At 43.6% G+C, this 15,552-nt stretch overlaps 2 protein-coding genes across 5 annotated transcripts; one reads left to right on the forward strand and one right to left on the reverse strand.

Moving 5' to 3' along the window:
• The first annotated feature begins 1,122 nt into the window (after window positions 1-1,122).
• Window positions 1,123-12,369, forward strand: GFOD2 (Gfo/Idh/MocA-like oxidoreductase domain containing 2). Of its 3 annotated transcripts, none has more exons than XM_079987895.1 (5): window positions 1,123-1,297; window positions 3,782-4,127; window positions 5,309-6,178; window positions 8,120-8,157; window positions 9,317-9,966. In XM_079987895.1, exons 2-5 carry the CDS (start codon window positions 3,869-3,871, stop codon window positions 9,395-9,397), a joined length of 1,248 nt encoding a protein of 415 aa, XP_079844021.1. In that variant the 5' UTR covers window positions 1,123-1,297; window positions 3,782-3,868; the 3' UTR covers window positions 9,398-9,966. The 3 variants fall into 3 exon arrangements, with proteins under 3 accessions (XP_079844021.1, XP_079844022.1, XP_079844023.1); XM_079987896.1 differs by lacking the exon at window positions 9,317-9,966 and adding an exon at window positions 12,022-12,369 and having other exon boundaries at window positions 1,126-1,297; XM_079987897.1 differs by lacking the exons at window positions 8,120-8,157; window positions 9,317-9,966 and having other exon boundaries at window positions 1,131-1,297; window positions 5,309-7,655.
• LOC307222549 (uncharacterized protein C16orf86 homolog) lies at window positions 8,433-15,533 on the reverse strand. Of its 2 annotated transcripts, none has more exons than XM_079987925.1 (6): window positions 15,422-15,533; window positions 12,389-12,508; window positions 10,702-10,859; window positions 9,978-10,186; window positions 9,005-9,166; window positions 8,433-8,715 (listed from the first exon to the last, which is right to left on the reverse strand). In XM_079987925.1, exons 2-6 carry the CDS (start codon window positions 12,503-12,505, stop codon window positions 8,561-8,563), a joined length of 801 nt encoding a protein of 266 aa, XP_079844051.1. In that variant the 5' UTR covers window positions 12,506-12,508; window positions 15,422-15,533; the 3' UTR covers window positions 8,433-8,560. The 2 variants fall into 2 exon arrangements, with proteins under 2 accessions (XP_079844051.1, XP_079844050.1); XM_079987924.1 differs by lacking the exon at window positions 15,422-15,533 and adding an exon at window positions 14,089-14,491.
• Window positions 15,534-15,552: the final 19 nt, after the last annotated feature.

Genomic DNA, 15,552 nt, shown 5'->3' on the forward strand with positions numbered 1-15,552 from the left:
TCTCCCTGGAAGTCTAATGGAGGAGCAAGTTCTGATGTAGTAGTGATGCTATGAGCTTTTCATCTTGTGCTCTGGTTGTGTGTGTGCGTAAATAAAACCATATATCAAAAAGACACCAGTCTTCAAAAATACTCATTCCAAGGAAACCAGACCAGAGGGAAGCACTGGCTGCCTTAAGTCTCTCACTAGCCTTAGATTGGGGTGAATGTAACGTATCTTCTGTCCAGGCAAGGGAGAGCTATCACCACTCTTCAAGAACACATTGCAGCCAGGAGAAAGCACTTGAGGCTGTGCAACAGAGTCAGAGAAGGATGTGGAGGGCCACATTTGGTACTCAGAACTCAGGTTGCTCACCTCTGCCATAGGTGATAAGGAATTGCATACATGTGAAGGAAGCCCCCCTCTTTCACATACAGCATAAAAACACAACAGGCTTTCCACCCCTCTTTAGCCAGTCCCCTCAGGTTAGTATAAAAAAGAAAAAATGCATTCTGGTAACTTTTGTAAGCTTGTTGACAAGGTTGAAATAATACATTCCCTAGCAGCATGATATGCTTATTTTATTGCATTTCTATTACACCCTTTCATTAATGAACTTGGGATATGTCATCATTTACTCTGGCACCCCTGTTGTTGTTGTTGTTGTTGTTGTTAACAACTCCAGCACATAGCTTCCTCGGGCAGTTGCCAGAAGTCCAGCACTCCAGCAAGGCCCACTATAGACACCTGTCTTAGGTCCCTCCACCCCACACTGTGCAAGCCACCATTTACATTTTCTAATCTGTTTCTGACATAGCATCACTATGCAGGCAGTTGCGGAGGCAGCTACACCCAGGCACTGCTTTCCCTGCCCGCTTCCACCAACCACTTTATTTGTTGCATTTATTTATTTGTTGAATTTATAGCCCACCTTTTCCTCCAAGGTCCCCACCCTCGTTGAATCCCTACCATGACCTTGCCGAGGTTGGTTAAGCTGAAAGGCAGCGACTGGCCCAAGGCCACCCGGCGAGCTTCGTGTCCGAGTGGGGATTCGAACGCCTGTTCTGCAGGACCGCGTTTCAAGCCAAGGGAAAGAATCGGCACTGCGCCTTTAAGAGGGAGCCGGTAACGTCGCCGCCCCCGCCTCCTCCCCGGCCCCTCGCGCTTGCGCAAGAAGGAAAAGCCCGATAGGTGGGAGGGGGAGAGAAATGTGACCTAGGCGGCCGGTACCTCGGGCAGTGCGCGAGAAGCCGTGCGCGCGCGCGCGAGCACTTGTAGCACGCAAGAGAGAGAGACCAAGAGGCGCTGCGGCCCTCAGGTGAGGTGAGGTGAAGGGGGGGGGGTTGGACGTAGATGTTCCTTACTCCTCCCTCCCTCCCTCCCTCCGTCATCAGCATCACCACCTTCCTCCGTGGGAAAGCGGGAGCGTCTGGAATCTGACTCTGAGGCGAAAATGAACGCGGGGGGTGTGTGTGATCGTGAAAGGCGTGTAGAGGAGGGAAGGAAGGGCGGGGCAGAAGCCGCGCTATTCAAGGCGGGGGGCAAGTGGGGTAGGTGAGGTCCCTGCACGAGGGAGAAGGGCTTTTTGTTGGCGCGCGCGCGCACACACACACACACACGTGTTCCTTTATGCTAGGTGACAGACGACCTTGCGGACCCGTGTTGGTCTGCAGCCCAAGCAACAGTGAGTCTATTGGCGCCTTAAAAAGTCTTAAGAGGTTTATTGTGGGCTTCGTCCGATGCGTGAAGGATCAGGCGTGTATCGGGGCGGGGAACTCGAGGCCCTCTGAACCAGGCAGACAGTATATACAGTATGTATGAATGTGGGTGAGTGAATGAATCAAGTATCTCTATTTTTTATCATTGAAAGGCGGGTCCTGTGGCCCCATATTTGTCCGTCAGAATCTACTTTGTAAAAGATGCTTGAAGAGTGTGTGGCGAGGAGGGTGTTTTTTAAAAAATATAGGTTCAGAGAAGTAAACATTGGGGCCCAAAGGCAAAGAAATGTAAGAGATATAGCCTGTAACATTTCTATACAAAGCTCAAATGTATGCAGCAGCCATTCATGACAGCAGTAAATGGCAATTGTGTGGGAGGATGTGTATTGTGAAAGGAAAGGGCAGATATAAAGTGTGGAGGAAGTGAAGTGGGATATATGTGGAGGACAGGCAGAGTGGAAAAGTTTTAATCATATTGTTCATGAATTCTCTGTTAAAGCATCACAGGCAATGTACAATAAAGGACTATGTAATTATTGGAGTTCAGAACCTTAATTGGTAGTAGCTGCTTTCCATGCTTGTCACAGGTTTTGAAGAGAAGCACTTTCCATTTTTTAAAAAAGTACAATACGTAAATAGAATGGGTTTGACTAGGCAGAAGCTGAAAGAACTGGCCATAAGAATAGGACTACAAGCCATGAGGGTCAGCCGCAGTGGAGTATGTGTGTAAAATATGTGAGGGTATGGTAGGAATGGGGACAGTGTTAGAAACTGGCATATATAAGCTAGGCACCAAATGGCTCCTTAAACCAAGGTTACAGTCGCCAAAACAGAATGTCTAGTCTTATTTTTCAAACGATGGACTGACTTGTGACTGATTATCAGTTAAATATCTGACTAGTTCAGATGACAACCTTGAGCTAGGTTAAGAACTTTGGGAGCTTAAAGAAGAAAATTAATTTTATCCAGGGACAGTCCACATATATATTGGTCTATTCCTACCTCTTCACAACTGTGAGCAGGGCTGTCGGGTGGGGTAAGTGAAGACAGGCTACAACCATTAACTATAACGTCGTTGACTGCTCCTGCTCAGGCTGCACAGAAAAAGCATTTTAGTTCCTGAAATTCATTATGATTGTGCAGATAAAATATAACTCAGAGAATTCTACAAGATGTAGTATTAGTGCATGAAAACAGTCAAAATCCAGTGATCCCCAGGCCTCAACAAGCACTGCTTGCTTGCTGTATGTTCTGGATATGTTTGACTGTCTGCTTGTAGGGCTGTCATATAAATAATGTGCACAATGTTTAACAGCTTTCTTGCCAGGCAGGTTGGTAAGATTTGTGATAGGGTTTATGATTGTCCAGTCTTGCTCATAATTGTGGAGCTCTATCTTGCATCTAATATATATGGTTATTACTTTTAATATAGCTCTTATTTATATAACCCCTCAAAGAAAATTCTTACCAATGTCTTATGCCCATAAAGATTTCAAGATGATGTAAGAGCCAAAGGCCACAGCAACATGTATGGAAGGATATACCTCAAAGGCATATGAAGGCCATAAAATCTATTATTCAAATGATAAAAATGAAGTGAGAATTTTGCATAGATACTCTATTGCTGCTTATATTGTCAATAAATACACTTTCAGTATCCACTTTTTTTCCTTTAAAGATATAATATCAAGTGATATTAGAAAACCTGAAAATGTCCTCTTTCTTAACATTTAATAGCTTGATCCTTTGGTAATTTCCAGTGCTGCTTCAGCTTGTGTGTTATATTTAAGCACCACCATTTCAGTGTTTTTTTGTATTTGAAAGAGTGACTTACTAGGGTAGTGGTAACTTACTAGAAAGTTTCAAACTAGAAAAACACATACTTGGATTTTAGTATGACACAGTATATGTGAAGAATTAAAATATAAAGATGTAGTCTTAAAGTGAACAGCTTCAAACAAATTTGATGTTGAATAACCAGCCTTGAACTGCACTTGTATTAGCGTTGACTACAAATAGCCACAGATTTGTGCAGAACGTATAAATGGTTCCTTTTGCTTACACTTTATTTTATTCTGTTTTAGGAATTATGTATGAAACAGGATGCCAAGAAGCTTTGTTTTTATGCCTTAGTCTTGCCCTTGGGAACTGAATTGGAAAAATAATACAAAATGAAAATGCTTCCTGGTGTTGGGGTATTTGGGACTGGGAGCTCAGCTCGGGTGCTAGTGCCTCTGCTGAGAGCTGAAGGTTTTTCCATCAAGGCACTATGGGGGAAGACTGAAGAAGAAGCAAAGCAACTAGCTGAGGAAATGAATATTTCCTTCTACACAAGTCGGACAGATGATGTCTTGCTGCACCAGGATGTGGATCTGGTTTGCATCAACATCCCTCCACCACTCACACGACAAATTGCTGTGAAAGCTTTAGGTACTGTGCTGTTGATTATCTGAAACAAGTTGTGGTTATTTAAAATTCATCTCCCCTTTAATAGATTCCCAGTTGTGTTCTCAGGCTGTTGCTGATTACTTAATATTATAAAATAATATAAAACATTTTGGCACAGTATGTTTGTATCATATCGTTGTCTCATGTTACATAAATTGGAGTGATACTTGACTTTCTGCCATCTGTGATATTACTACCACTTCTTCTACTTATCCCAAAAACATGTTTGAATGAAAAATCATTCTTTTGCATTAGCTGATGGAAGGAGTGAACTCTTTTTGTTACTGTAAGGAAATTTTTAGTATTTGCTAACTTGACTTTGCTATTGCATATTAAACTAGCAGCATTGTAAAGGCAATTACAGCTAGATGCTCATTGGAAGAGCATATAGCATGATTACTTGACTTTTTCTTTTTATAAGTATCAAGGTCTGTATGTTTCAGAAACATAGTAAACAGGAAGTAGAAAGGTAAAAGTATCCCTTGCCTAAATTTCCCATTCCTCAAGTACAGTTCACACAGGATGGCAGATCTCCAAAACAAAAAATGTTTTTCTGCAGATTAGAGAGAGAATCTTACTGTGGTTAAACTAAATATCCACATTTCCACAGTCCCTCAGGGATTGAGTAAAATGCACCAACATGTTTCTTTAGCTTCACCGGCCACTGGGTGTCTGCAAATACCATATCTTGGTACTTAATCCTTGGTGGTGGGGAGCATCTCTCTACAGCACTGATTGCCAACCTGGTACCCACCATTTGTTTTGCACTGCAGCTCCTGTCTTCTTCAAACCAGTATGGTTTTACTGGTTGGGACTGATGGGAGCTTTAGTTTAAAACAGCTGGACATGGGCACCTGGTTGAAGAAACCTGATTGAATGCTTACTTTTGTAGAATATCTAGTGCCTCCCCAGCCTGGTCCCCTTCAGCTGTTTTGGACCACAACTGCCAATTCACAACTGCTGAAGGGACTTGTAGTCCCAAAACAGCTAGAGAGATGGGGTTTCTGCATTAGATGGTTGCACACATGGCTGCTAGTCATCCTTCCTTTTTCTGTACTTTATGAACTGAACAAGGATGACACTGTACTGACAGACAAGAATCCTCTATTTGCTTGAGGCTGCCTAGCAAAATCTGAACTAAAATTTGTCTCCTTTATTCACAGGTATTGGAAAGAATGTCATCTGTGAGAAAGCTGCTACCTCTGTGGATGCTTTCAGAATGGTCACAGCTGCCAGATACTACCCCAAGCTCATGAGCATTGTAGGCAATGTCCTGCGTTTTCTACCAGCATTCATCAAGATGAAGCAGTTAATAGAAGAGCACTATGTGGGCAATGTTCTGGTCTGTGACGTGCGAGTGTACTGGGGAAGCCTTCTCAGCCACAAGTACAACTGGATCTGTGATGAACTGATGGGTGGGGGTGGCCTCCACACAATGGGGACTTACATTATAGACCTCCTCACTCACCTGACAAGTCGAAAGGCAGAGAAGGTTCATGGGTTACTGAAAACCTTTGTGAAGCAGAACTCTGCCATCAATGGCATCCGCCATGTCACAAGTGATGATTTTTGCTTTTTCCAAATGCTGATGTCAGGAGGTATCTGTAGCACTGTGACTCTGAACTTCAACATGCCTGGGTCATTTGTTCATGAGGTCATGATTGTAGGGTCAGCAGGGCGCCTTATAGCACGGGGGACAGATTTGTATGGCCAGAAGAACACTGCTCCCCAGGAAGAACTCCTGTTTGCAGACTCTTTGAATGTCCATGCAGGACTTTCAGAAAAAGGATTCAAAGACATACCCCTTCTGTACCTCAAAGGGATGGTGTACCTGGTGCAAGCTCTGCGTCAGTCCTTCCAAGACCAGGAAGACCAGCGAACCTGGGATCCCAAGCCAGTTGCAATGGCGGCTTCTTTTGAAGATGGTCTCTATATGCAAAGTGTAGTAGATGCTATTAAAAAATCCAGCCGGTCTGGGGATTGGGAATCTGTGGAAGTAATGACTGAGGAGCCAGATGCCAATCAAAACCTCTGTGAGGCATTACAGAGAAATAACCTATAATAGAAATATTCCTAATGAGCAGAATATTGAATATGTGCAGAAAACTTTAACATGGATACATTTGTTTCATATTCAGGGGGTGGGAGGAGGTATAATGGGGAATTATAATTGCGGGCAAAACCTCAAAGGAAATCCTTTTGGTTTTTAAACTCATTTAAGAGCATTTTAAATGTTGCAGATTTGTGTCACTGTTTTTTTTAAAGCTAAACCTTTTGAACTTTGTATTGTTAGGAAAACTTGAATTGCCCTTTGCACTTAGAAGTAGCTAAAATGAAAAGGTGGGATTTCTACCATTGGGGACAAGTCTGTCTCCCTTCTGTGCACAGCTCATGTATTTTTGCAGTTTGAATGTAGCACTAGAGATGTTTGTTTAAGAACAGGAAGACAAGTTACCTTTTAGGATTCTTCTTGATGTGGTAAAAGTGAGGCAAATACAGAAGTACGGTCCTTAAAGAGAACAATTTGTAGTCTCTACAGCTCAGTATCAAACTAGGTGGTGGACATGTATTTTCCTGTATCCTCCCTGTTCACACAAAACCCCACCCCTGTTTTGTTGTAACAGTAAAAAAAGTGTTCAGGAAAAGGCCACTGAACTCTCCCATGCCTTCCCTTCCTCCAATCATTAGTTCCAGCCATTTTGGTCTGTCCCTGGCTCTGATTCCAAAAGTGGGCTGGAAATGGAAAAAGTTGTTGGAGTAGTGGACTGAGAGGAAGAAAGTGTGCAAGGGGGGAGGATTGAGCATCCTCCTTCCTGCATTCCTTCTGTTATATTTTCATCCTACAGACTTCCTGCTTTACATAAGAGCAGGGTTGACACACGAAAGACAACCACATCCATCTAGTCTGTGCCTCGTTACCGAATACTTCCAATTTAGTCTCTGTCTTTAAGACTAGCTGTTCTAGAAGTCAGTTGAGTGCTGTGTGGCATTCACCTGCTGTTTGCACGTGCTGGTGCTCCTTTCCCATAGCAGAGACTGAAGGCCTCTTGCACTTCTTTTCCTGCATTCTCTCTTGCCCTGCTCAGTGCTGCCAAATGCCGCCAATGATTGCTTGGTAGCACAGAAGCCAAATCTAAGTCAGTGATTGTTGTTTAATGAAGCAGGTATTTCATCTGTCAAGGGATATGAAGTTGATAAGAAAAGGAATATTCAACTGCTGTTTTCAGCTGCATGCTGACAGGGGTAGTTGATTTAATCGAACACCGGACAATGTTCCCTATCCCTTGTCCTGACTTGTATCCTGTGGGAGCTGTGGGTGCTTCTTGCATAGCAGATCATAGTGCACAACTACCAGATCTCAGAGCTGCTCTTCACTAGGCTGACACTGAGAAGCAGTAGCTAATTTTTGTATAAATAATACTGTTTACTTGAATGTTTTTATTGTTTTTCCTACTTCGTTTTCCTACTAGGTTTTAATCCTGTACATTAATATAAAGCATTAATAAGCAACCTTTCTTGTCTTTTTGTAAATGGTAACATTATGGAAGAAAAACTAAAAATAGATAAAATCAAGAACTACCGGTAGATCAGCTGTTTTTCTCTTCCCTGTGGAAAACACCCTATTTTTCTATTCTGAGCTTTTAAAATTATTTTTAACCCAAACCGCTGTATCCTTAATTCTAGTTGCAGATGTTGGTTTTATACAACTGGACTAACAAAAGACAGTGTGGACAGTGTTTTGTACTGGAAAAGTCCAAATTCTAGAGTAAGGGAACCTCCCAACTTTCTGTTTACAATATATGGAATTTGAGAATATAAATGCTTTGTCAAGACCTGTGAAGATAAGGAGGTCCACACTAGATAAGCCATTGGAAATCTTTGATTGGGTTTTTATGCAAACATGAGCAGATAGAAAAATAATTTAATGAAGGCTCTTTCTTTGATTACATATGTGAATTCTCTTTTTCTCTTAGTGGCAAAGAGCAGTATGATACTCGCCGCTTCCCATTTTGTAAGTCTTTCATTTTCTGGTGGTGGTGGTTGTTACTGTTATTGTTATTGGGGGGAGGTGAGGTTATGTGCTCTTCCTTTTCCTTTGATGGAATGCAGATATAGCCAGTTTAAAGAGGGGAAGAGGCACAAATGTCCAATTATTAGTCTCTTTCACCACCTTCCAGCACAGCTGAGATATATTGTTACCAGACTGAGTATATTTGTAAAGGATAAAATGGAGGTAGGGTATACCACCATTGTTGTTGTTTTAGAGGCAAGTGAGGAGACAATGCAAACACTTGACACCTTAATATAATCAACATTTGGGGAAATACAATTGGTAGCATAAAGGAGCATCTAGCAAAATGACTGTCTCAGGCCTTGTCTCTTGGAGGAGTAGCTAAGCATTCTGTTAGATGTTGCTACTTGTGCTGTGGTGACAGTGGTGGGACTAGGTGAGCGGCACAGACGCTGAGCATCTTATCAATGTCCACCTGAGTAGACTTGTCTACTTCAGCCTTTGCTGCAACTCCTGAAGTGGCACTTGTCGGAATTCTCAGCTCTTTTCCTTTGTCTTCTGCAACAAAAAAATAGTCAATATGAACCATTGTCCTGTCCCATGAGCAGGTATGCAGAAGCAGTGTGATAGCGGACCAGTGGCTTTCTGAGCCCACAATGGAAGCTCTTGGAATTCTTTGACTAAAAATAAACAGGGGCACTACATGAAATAGCAGGTTCATCTGTCTTATTGGTCTCTCACAGCTCAAATTCAGCTGAACCCATTGTTCTACTCCAACCCTTGTTGTGGTATTGGATTTGTGAGGAAGGAGCATGTGAAGCTCCCTTTTTTATTCCTAACCTGTTACCTTTGAGTGGAGTTATTCTTGGTTCCAAAGGGCCTGTCTTATTCTCTAGAGCAGAATGCACTTCCAGCGGAGGCAGGTCACACTGTTTGTCTGAGGGGCTGTTCATCTCTGGGTTATCATAGTTGATATATTGGTATAAGGGACGCAGACGCTGTGACTTTCCTACAAATAATGACAGTGAATGCTGGAAGATAGATGGCTTATAAGGCAAAGGCTGTTGGTGAGATGAGAATGATACACACACACACACACACACACACACACACACACGTGTACGTTCTACCTAAACCTCAGCCCATTCTTTTCTTGCAGATGATGGTCTGTCCCTCTACACCTTGCTTCTATCTGCAGCTACCCCAGCAAACAGCCAGGCTTCTTGGTTCACATCATTGATGGAGCAGTAAGAACTTGTGAGGGTTCTTTTTCTGCCCCTTGAGAATGAACTGATGTCTTCCTAAATATAGCACAAGGACTTGGGAAGCAGAATTTTTATTCCCCTTATATTGAAATGTAGTTGAAGAAGAAGTTATTACGAGTTCAAGCAGACACACAGCTGCCTGTTTTTGGTGCCTGTTTGTGCACTTTTCAAGAAGTGCTGGGAATTAGGGATGGTTTGGGATCATGGGGCTAAAGTTAGAAGTAATATCCATCCTGCTTGGAGGCCAGCTCAGAAGGATTTCCTGGTGTTTTGAAAAGCTGCAGCTAACTGTCCCCTTTTTCTATGTAAGATACATATATAGCTTTTAAGGGACTGCTACTTCTTCAACTCTAAGCCCACCAGCCTGTGCTGGTGATTGCCAGTATTAGCTGTGGGAAATATGATCATTCTGTACAAGCCAGTCATTCTTACTGTAGATATCACTAAGTTGAAACTAGTATCTCAGATGCATCCGATCTCTCTCTTCCCCCACCAGGAATCATGCCCTGATACTGAAAAAACCTAGCTTGTAACTTCCCATTTCTTTGCACTCACTCTCTACACCTGTAGGCTCTGGAAGCAATGTGCCTGCTGTGCTAGCAGCTGGGACCACAGTGATATCCAGTGTGCTTTTCCTTTTCTTGGATTTCTTGGACTGTTTAGGCACAAGAGAACCTTCCGTTTTGGGGCCCTCTGTCTCCTCCACCCTTGGAGGGAGCTTCTTGAAATCGGCATGTTGGAAAACAAGCATTTCAGAATCGGTTCTGTGGGGGAGAAACAAGATGCAAGAGGGCTGAGGAGTCAAAGGGAAAGGGGTCTGGTTCCAGTGAATGTCCCACAATCCAGTACAGGCCTTGGGCTCCATTTGCTGGAACAGGAGTGGGAAACTTTGGCTCCACAGACCAACTTTGGCAGGTAGATGGGACAGCCATCATAATGTCAGAGAAAGGCCAAGAAGGATCAGAGGGGCATGGAAGGGATGGTGTGGTGGTGCTGTTGCCACCAGCATCTTCCCCCTGAATTAGCTGCCCCCCTTGCAATGCCAGGCTGCATTATCAGTGCTAGGACTACCAGCAAAAATGTTCACTGGGCAGCATTCGGAAGCTGCCTTATAGTGGCCATTGCTCCATCTTGCCCAGTGCCAGGTATCCAGCACAACTGTGCAGAGGTTTCTTTCAGTTCTGCTTTCTGACATCCTTAAACATTTAACTTTAGTTCCTTCTCCCATGTGCTCTGCTTCTTTGCCGTGGGAAATATATGGAAATCCATCGTGACCTACTTCACCATTCTTGCTTTAAAGCCATAGGTTGCTAGCCAGGCCTGGAGCACAGGAACGGATTTCAGATGCCTGAGTTCTGTAAACAGCTCTTGGTGCCTCTGGATCTCTTCCTCAAACAACTTGGCATGGAGAAGAATCCCTTTCCCATCTTCATGCCACTGTGGGAAGATGCACATAGTCAGTAGAGAAGGCCAATGGAAAGAACAAAACCCTGGTTTCATGATCTCTCCAGAGGTTTATTGGAGACCACAAGAAGGGGAAGCTTCCAGCATTTCATATTAAGCAAGTCATCTGCCACCTTTAGGCACCACATCTCCTAAGTTCTATAAGAGAGGGAAATGCTTTCAGAATAGATCATGGTTGTCATAGGGCAAAAGTGAGGAACTTGTGGCCCTCCAGATCAGACCCAGGGGCCTCAGCCATGCCACTATTCACTACCCTCTTGCTGGGTCCACCTCGCTAAGCCCCCCTCTGGAAATCTGAACTAGTCCTGTTACAGATTATGTTGGGACTACTGTTCTGACCTCATATCACTGGGCATGCTGGCTGGGGCTGCTGGGAGCCGGAGTCCACTAACATCTGGATGGTCAGGGATTTTTTTTAGCCCAGTGTTATAGTAAACACAAAATAAACCACCCTGCACCCCTGAACAAAATTTGGAGAACTCTAGCAAGTTAGCATCACTGGAGAGAACAATGGGTTTCTGATTCTGAAAGCCACAACTTGCTTCTTGCAGTGGGAGAAAAATTTCAGTGGCACCATATCACAGAGAGAAAGGCTCCAGATCCTGATGAGGCTGTTAAAAAAAACTTTAAAATCCCAAACCCAGGCACATTTAACGTCTGGCATATTCTGATGTTGAAGGGATTGGCTGCCTAGAAAAGGCATATAATTTTTTTAAAAGGGCAAACCCAGTGGAGGACGCTCTCAGCTTTATGGGGTAACCTTGGAGTAATTCTTTTGGGGGAACAAAGGGCCACTATTGGGAGGGATCAAGAGCCATTACTGGGAGGGATCAATGATCATTTTTGTGTGTTACCATCCTTGGTCATGCAGTTATGAGTAGGTAAGTTCTTGTCTCAGCACTGCTAGGTGGAGCACTGGATCCCTCTGAGCTATGGCCCCTTGCCTCAGCAGTGAGGCATCTGCTTTGCATGCAGAATATCCCTAGTTCAATCCCTGCCAGCTAGGACTGGGAATGTCCCAATAGAAACTCAGGGAAACTGCTGCCAGTCAGTGTAGGCTCTGTTAAGCTAGATGGACCAATGACCTGACTCTGTAAAAGGCAGCTTCCTTTGTTCCTATGGAATATCTTTGTAGGGCTGCTGCTGCTTGTTAATTCCCTGAAGCTGTTTTTAACAGAGGCAGCATGGTGCTTCATGTGGGTAGCTGACAAACACCCACAGCCCTGAGAGGTAGGTTAGGCTAAGAGACTGTGATTGGCCCAAGGTCAACCAGGGCGCTTCATGTCTGAGTGGGAGGATGTGAACCCTCGTTTCCCAGGTCCAAGTCCAACACTAACCACCACACTATACCTAACATGCTTCTCTCCAGACATTTCTGCAACATGATCTTCACTTTTCCCTGCTTTATGAGCCTGTGGTATGTCCTCAGCGTCTGTAAACAGGATATCCTGTGCTATCTGCATCGCCTTCTTTTTCTCATAACTACAGCACTCATCCTTTACCTCCAGTGACTTGATGGTGGGGTTGTCCAGGGCTGCAGCCAGCTGGAACAGGAAATGAGGAGGCGCTGCCTTCCCACCTGTTTTCTTGTCATTGGGGATCCGTGCAGAACCAGCCATTGACTGCAATGGAAGAAAGATCAGAAACCACACATCTGACACAGGCCTCTGCTTATGTTCAGTTTAGATTTTGGATTCTACTGCTTTTAATATGTAGGGTTTTGCGTGTGTGTGTTTTTTTAAACATACATTTTAAACATTTTCTAAAATCAGACTTTTGATTTTGTATTGTAAGCTGCCCTAGCGATCTGTCTGAAATTTCTATAATGTTATCCTATTCTAACCTTTACAATGGGGTAGCAAACCTATGGCTCCCCAGATGTTTTTGACTCCAACCTCCATCAGCCCCAGCTAGCATGGCCACTGGTCAGGGATGATGGGAGCTGTAGTTCAACATCTGGAGGACCACAGGTTTACTGCACCTACTTTACACCAACTCTTAAGACTGGATAATAAAATACACCTATCTATTCATACTGAATTTTTTTTATCAGTGTGGACTCTTCTGTAACGAAATGGAGTCAATTATGAAATTCTAAAGCTTGTAGAAATAAACAAACAAATGGGGGGGGGCTAAAGCGAGGGAGAGAATTGAGTGGTTGTTATAAATACCGCAACTTTAACTGGCACCTGAGCAGGCTTTCCCCTCTCCTCCCTCATCTCTCTTTCTTTGTGTGGCATGTCTTTTAGATTGTACAGGTGAGGGTAGAAACAGCCTTCCTGCTGCTGTTCTTGTAAACTGCTCTGATAGCCTTTATAGTCAAACACTGGGGTAAAGGGTGCTGTAAACAAGTAAATGTTGTAAGCTGGAAGAGGGCATGCAGACTGGCTGGAACCTTGCACAGGAGCACACTTGCAGCCCTGTTATTCCAGCTTTTTGGGGTGGTGAGGCTAACAAATTTCATCTTTCCTAAAGCCACCCAATGAGTAAATGGAAGAGGCAATAATTTAACTGAATTGCAGCTCTGTCTCTTTTCCCTCTGCCTTCCTCAGGTGCTCTCATTATTATTTTGCACTCACATTCTGAGTGCAAGAAAGCCAGGTAGTGAGGATTTAACACCTGCACCAATTTCTGTAGCACTGACCGAGTCTCAGAGAAGGATTGTTCAATAATTCTGGCATCCTATCATTCTAATAACATTTCCTGTAGCCTTTGATGTCAGCAGCACACTGCAGTGGATGGCAGGCCTCTTGTTTTAGTCCTTGATATGCCACAAGGATAGGCAGTTTCTCCCTCATGCAGATCTGCCCGTAAAATTAACTAACAGATGCTCCTTCCTTCCTCCCTTAACTGAAGCACTCCCACAGGGAATTTTGTTCCATGCTAAGGATGTCAACAAGGTCACCGCTTTTTTCATCTCTTGGTTGCATCATGAGTCACAGAGGTCTGATGGAATCTTAAAGCCTGAAATCCTAAATCTGATCAAAATCTTAGCTTTAAAAGTGTTTTCCCCTCCTTTCTCGTTTCCTGTTGGCCCATAGCTCTGAGAAAGATATAAGCTAAGGATGGGATGTAGTCGGTGGACAGAAGAATCACTGTCATTTCTGCATATAAAAAGCTGATGATTCCTGAGCACTGTTTCTTTTCTCTGTGGTCCATGAGACCATTTTTGTGAATTAAATATGTACACCACATTAGATACCTTTTATAATATCCAAAGACTTTCTGTTCAAATTCCCCTCTACTAAAAACACCCTGGAGACTATCATTCAAATGGAGGACTTGAACTCGGTGAATCTGGGCAGTTTGCACACAATGGTAAAATAAGTATGTGGCCCCCACCAAGGTTGTGGCACTCTTGTCTAGACAAGAGTGAGCTCATATAGGGGACAGTCTGCTCTGTCTTGTGGTGACCAGTAGGCCCCTACAAGCATTGCTCTGCTTTCCCTTCATACCAGTTGCTAGGCTACACAAGGACTGTAGCATTCTGTTCATTCCATTGGTGGTTGGTTGGTAGACTGGCTGGTAGTGGTCATGTTTTGTGTACCCACTAGTGATGCTTGCTGTGCAAACCATCTTGCTTAATGGATATAAATATCTTCTGTTTTCCAAACAGCTTAACAGTCTCTTAGATATTGCATAGTGCCATAGTACATGAGCTACAAATGTCAGGAGACCAACAGAGAGACCAACTGGCTCCATCCATTGGCCAGTGAAGCTGCCATTGGTTAAGTGTTTGCTTTCCTCTCCCCTCCTCATTCCTTTTGCCTCACCTATCACATCTATAATTAGACTACGATTCTGCAGGGAGGGACTATATTATTTTTAAAATAATGGTACAGCACCTAGAGGTGTTCATAAATAATAGGAAGAATAACATAAGAAGATATTTGTCAGATGAAAGGCCCATCTACTAGTCCACCATACAGTTTTCCACAGTGGCCAACCAGATGTTTTCAGAAGCCAACAAGCAGAAGGTGAGTGCAATACCACTCTACTGTTTCCCAAGCAACTGGTGGGAAGCAAACTTCTCACTGGCATCTGGTTGGCCACTGTCAGAGGATGATGGGCCAGAGCTTTAAAAAAATTAACTGAGTTGTTGCCACCACCAAGAAAGCCCTTTCCTCAATACTTACCAACCGTATAACTCTGGAAAAAATATGATGGGATATGTGTGTGTAAAAGCTTAAAAACAAACACTTTTTTTAAATTTTTCCAAGCTGCTTAAAGTTGAGCTTTTCATCGTTACTATTATTAACTACCTTTATAGCAGGAGTTGTCTGGAAGGCTCACAAATCAATAAAATACAACAGCAAGATACTATATAAAACAATGGAAACTGTAGCAAATTAATTAGTTGGTCCCCTCTTCTCAGCCCCTACATTCTACGAAGTCTGGCTCACAGATCTGGGATAGCTTTCTATCTCGGGTGCTTATCAGAAACCCATATATTATCTGTTGCGGATGAAAGGAAGAGATTGACGACATTTGGTAGCATCGAAATTCTCCTGCTGGCGAAGCAAGCATTTGCTCACCCGCGGTCGGTACTCAGAGAAACAATGCGGGCGCCGTTTTGCTCGCCAGAGATACGCAGCGCTCGCTCTCCCCAGCGCTATTTCGTGGAGGCTCCAGAACTACACTTCCCAGGAGCCTCTGCCCTTCGTCC

The sequence above is a fragment of the Podarcis cretensis genome (genome assembly GCF_951804945.1).
Source record: "Podarcis cretensis genome assembly, chromosome: 8".
Taxonomy (NCBI): Eukaryota; Metazoa; Chordata; class Lepidosauria; order Squamata; family Lacertidae; genus Podarcis; species Podarcis cretensis.

What these genes read in the sequence shown, in the direction of transcription:
- GFOD2 (XM_079987895.1), top strand. Translation starts at nt 3,869, where the DNA reads ATGAAAATGCTTCCTGGTGTTGGGGTATTTGGGACTGGGAGCTCAGCT. An exon ending in AATTGCTGTGAAAGCTTTAG is followed by an intron (nt 4,128 to 5,308) that starts GTACTGTGCTGT and finishes CTTTATTCACAG; the next exon opens with GTATTGGAAAGAATGTCATC. An exon ending in AGATGCCAATCAAAACCTCT is followed by an intron (nt 6,179 to 8,119) that starts GTGAGGCATTAC and finishes TTTTTCTCTTAG; the next exon opens with TGGCAAAGAGCAGTATGATA.
- LOC307222549 (XM_079987925.1), bottom strand. Translation starts at nt 12,505, where the DNA reads ATGGCTGGTTCTGCACGGATCCCCAATGACAAGAAAACAGGTGGGAAG. An exon ending in TTTAAAGCAAGAATGGTGAA is followed by an intron (nt 10,187 to 10,701) that starts GTAGGTCACGAT and finishes TCTCCCCCACAG; the next exon opens with AACCGATTCTGAAATGCTTG. An exon ending in AAGAATAACTCCACTCAAAG is followed by an intron (nt 8,716 to 9,004) that starts GTAACAGGTTAG and finishes TTTTTGTTGCAG; the next exon opens with AAGACAAAGGAAAAGAGCTG.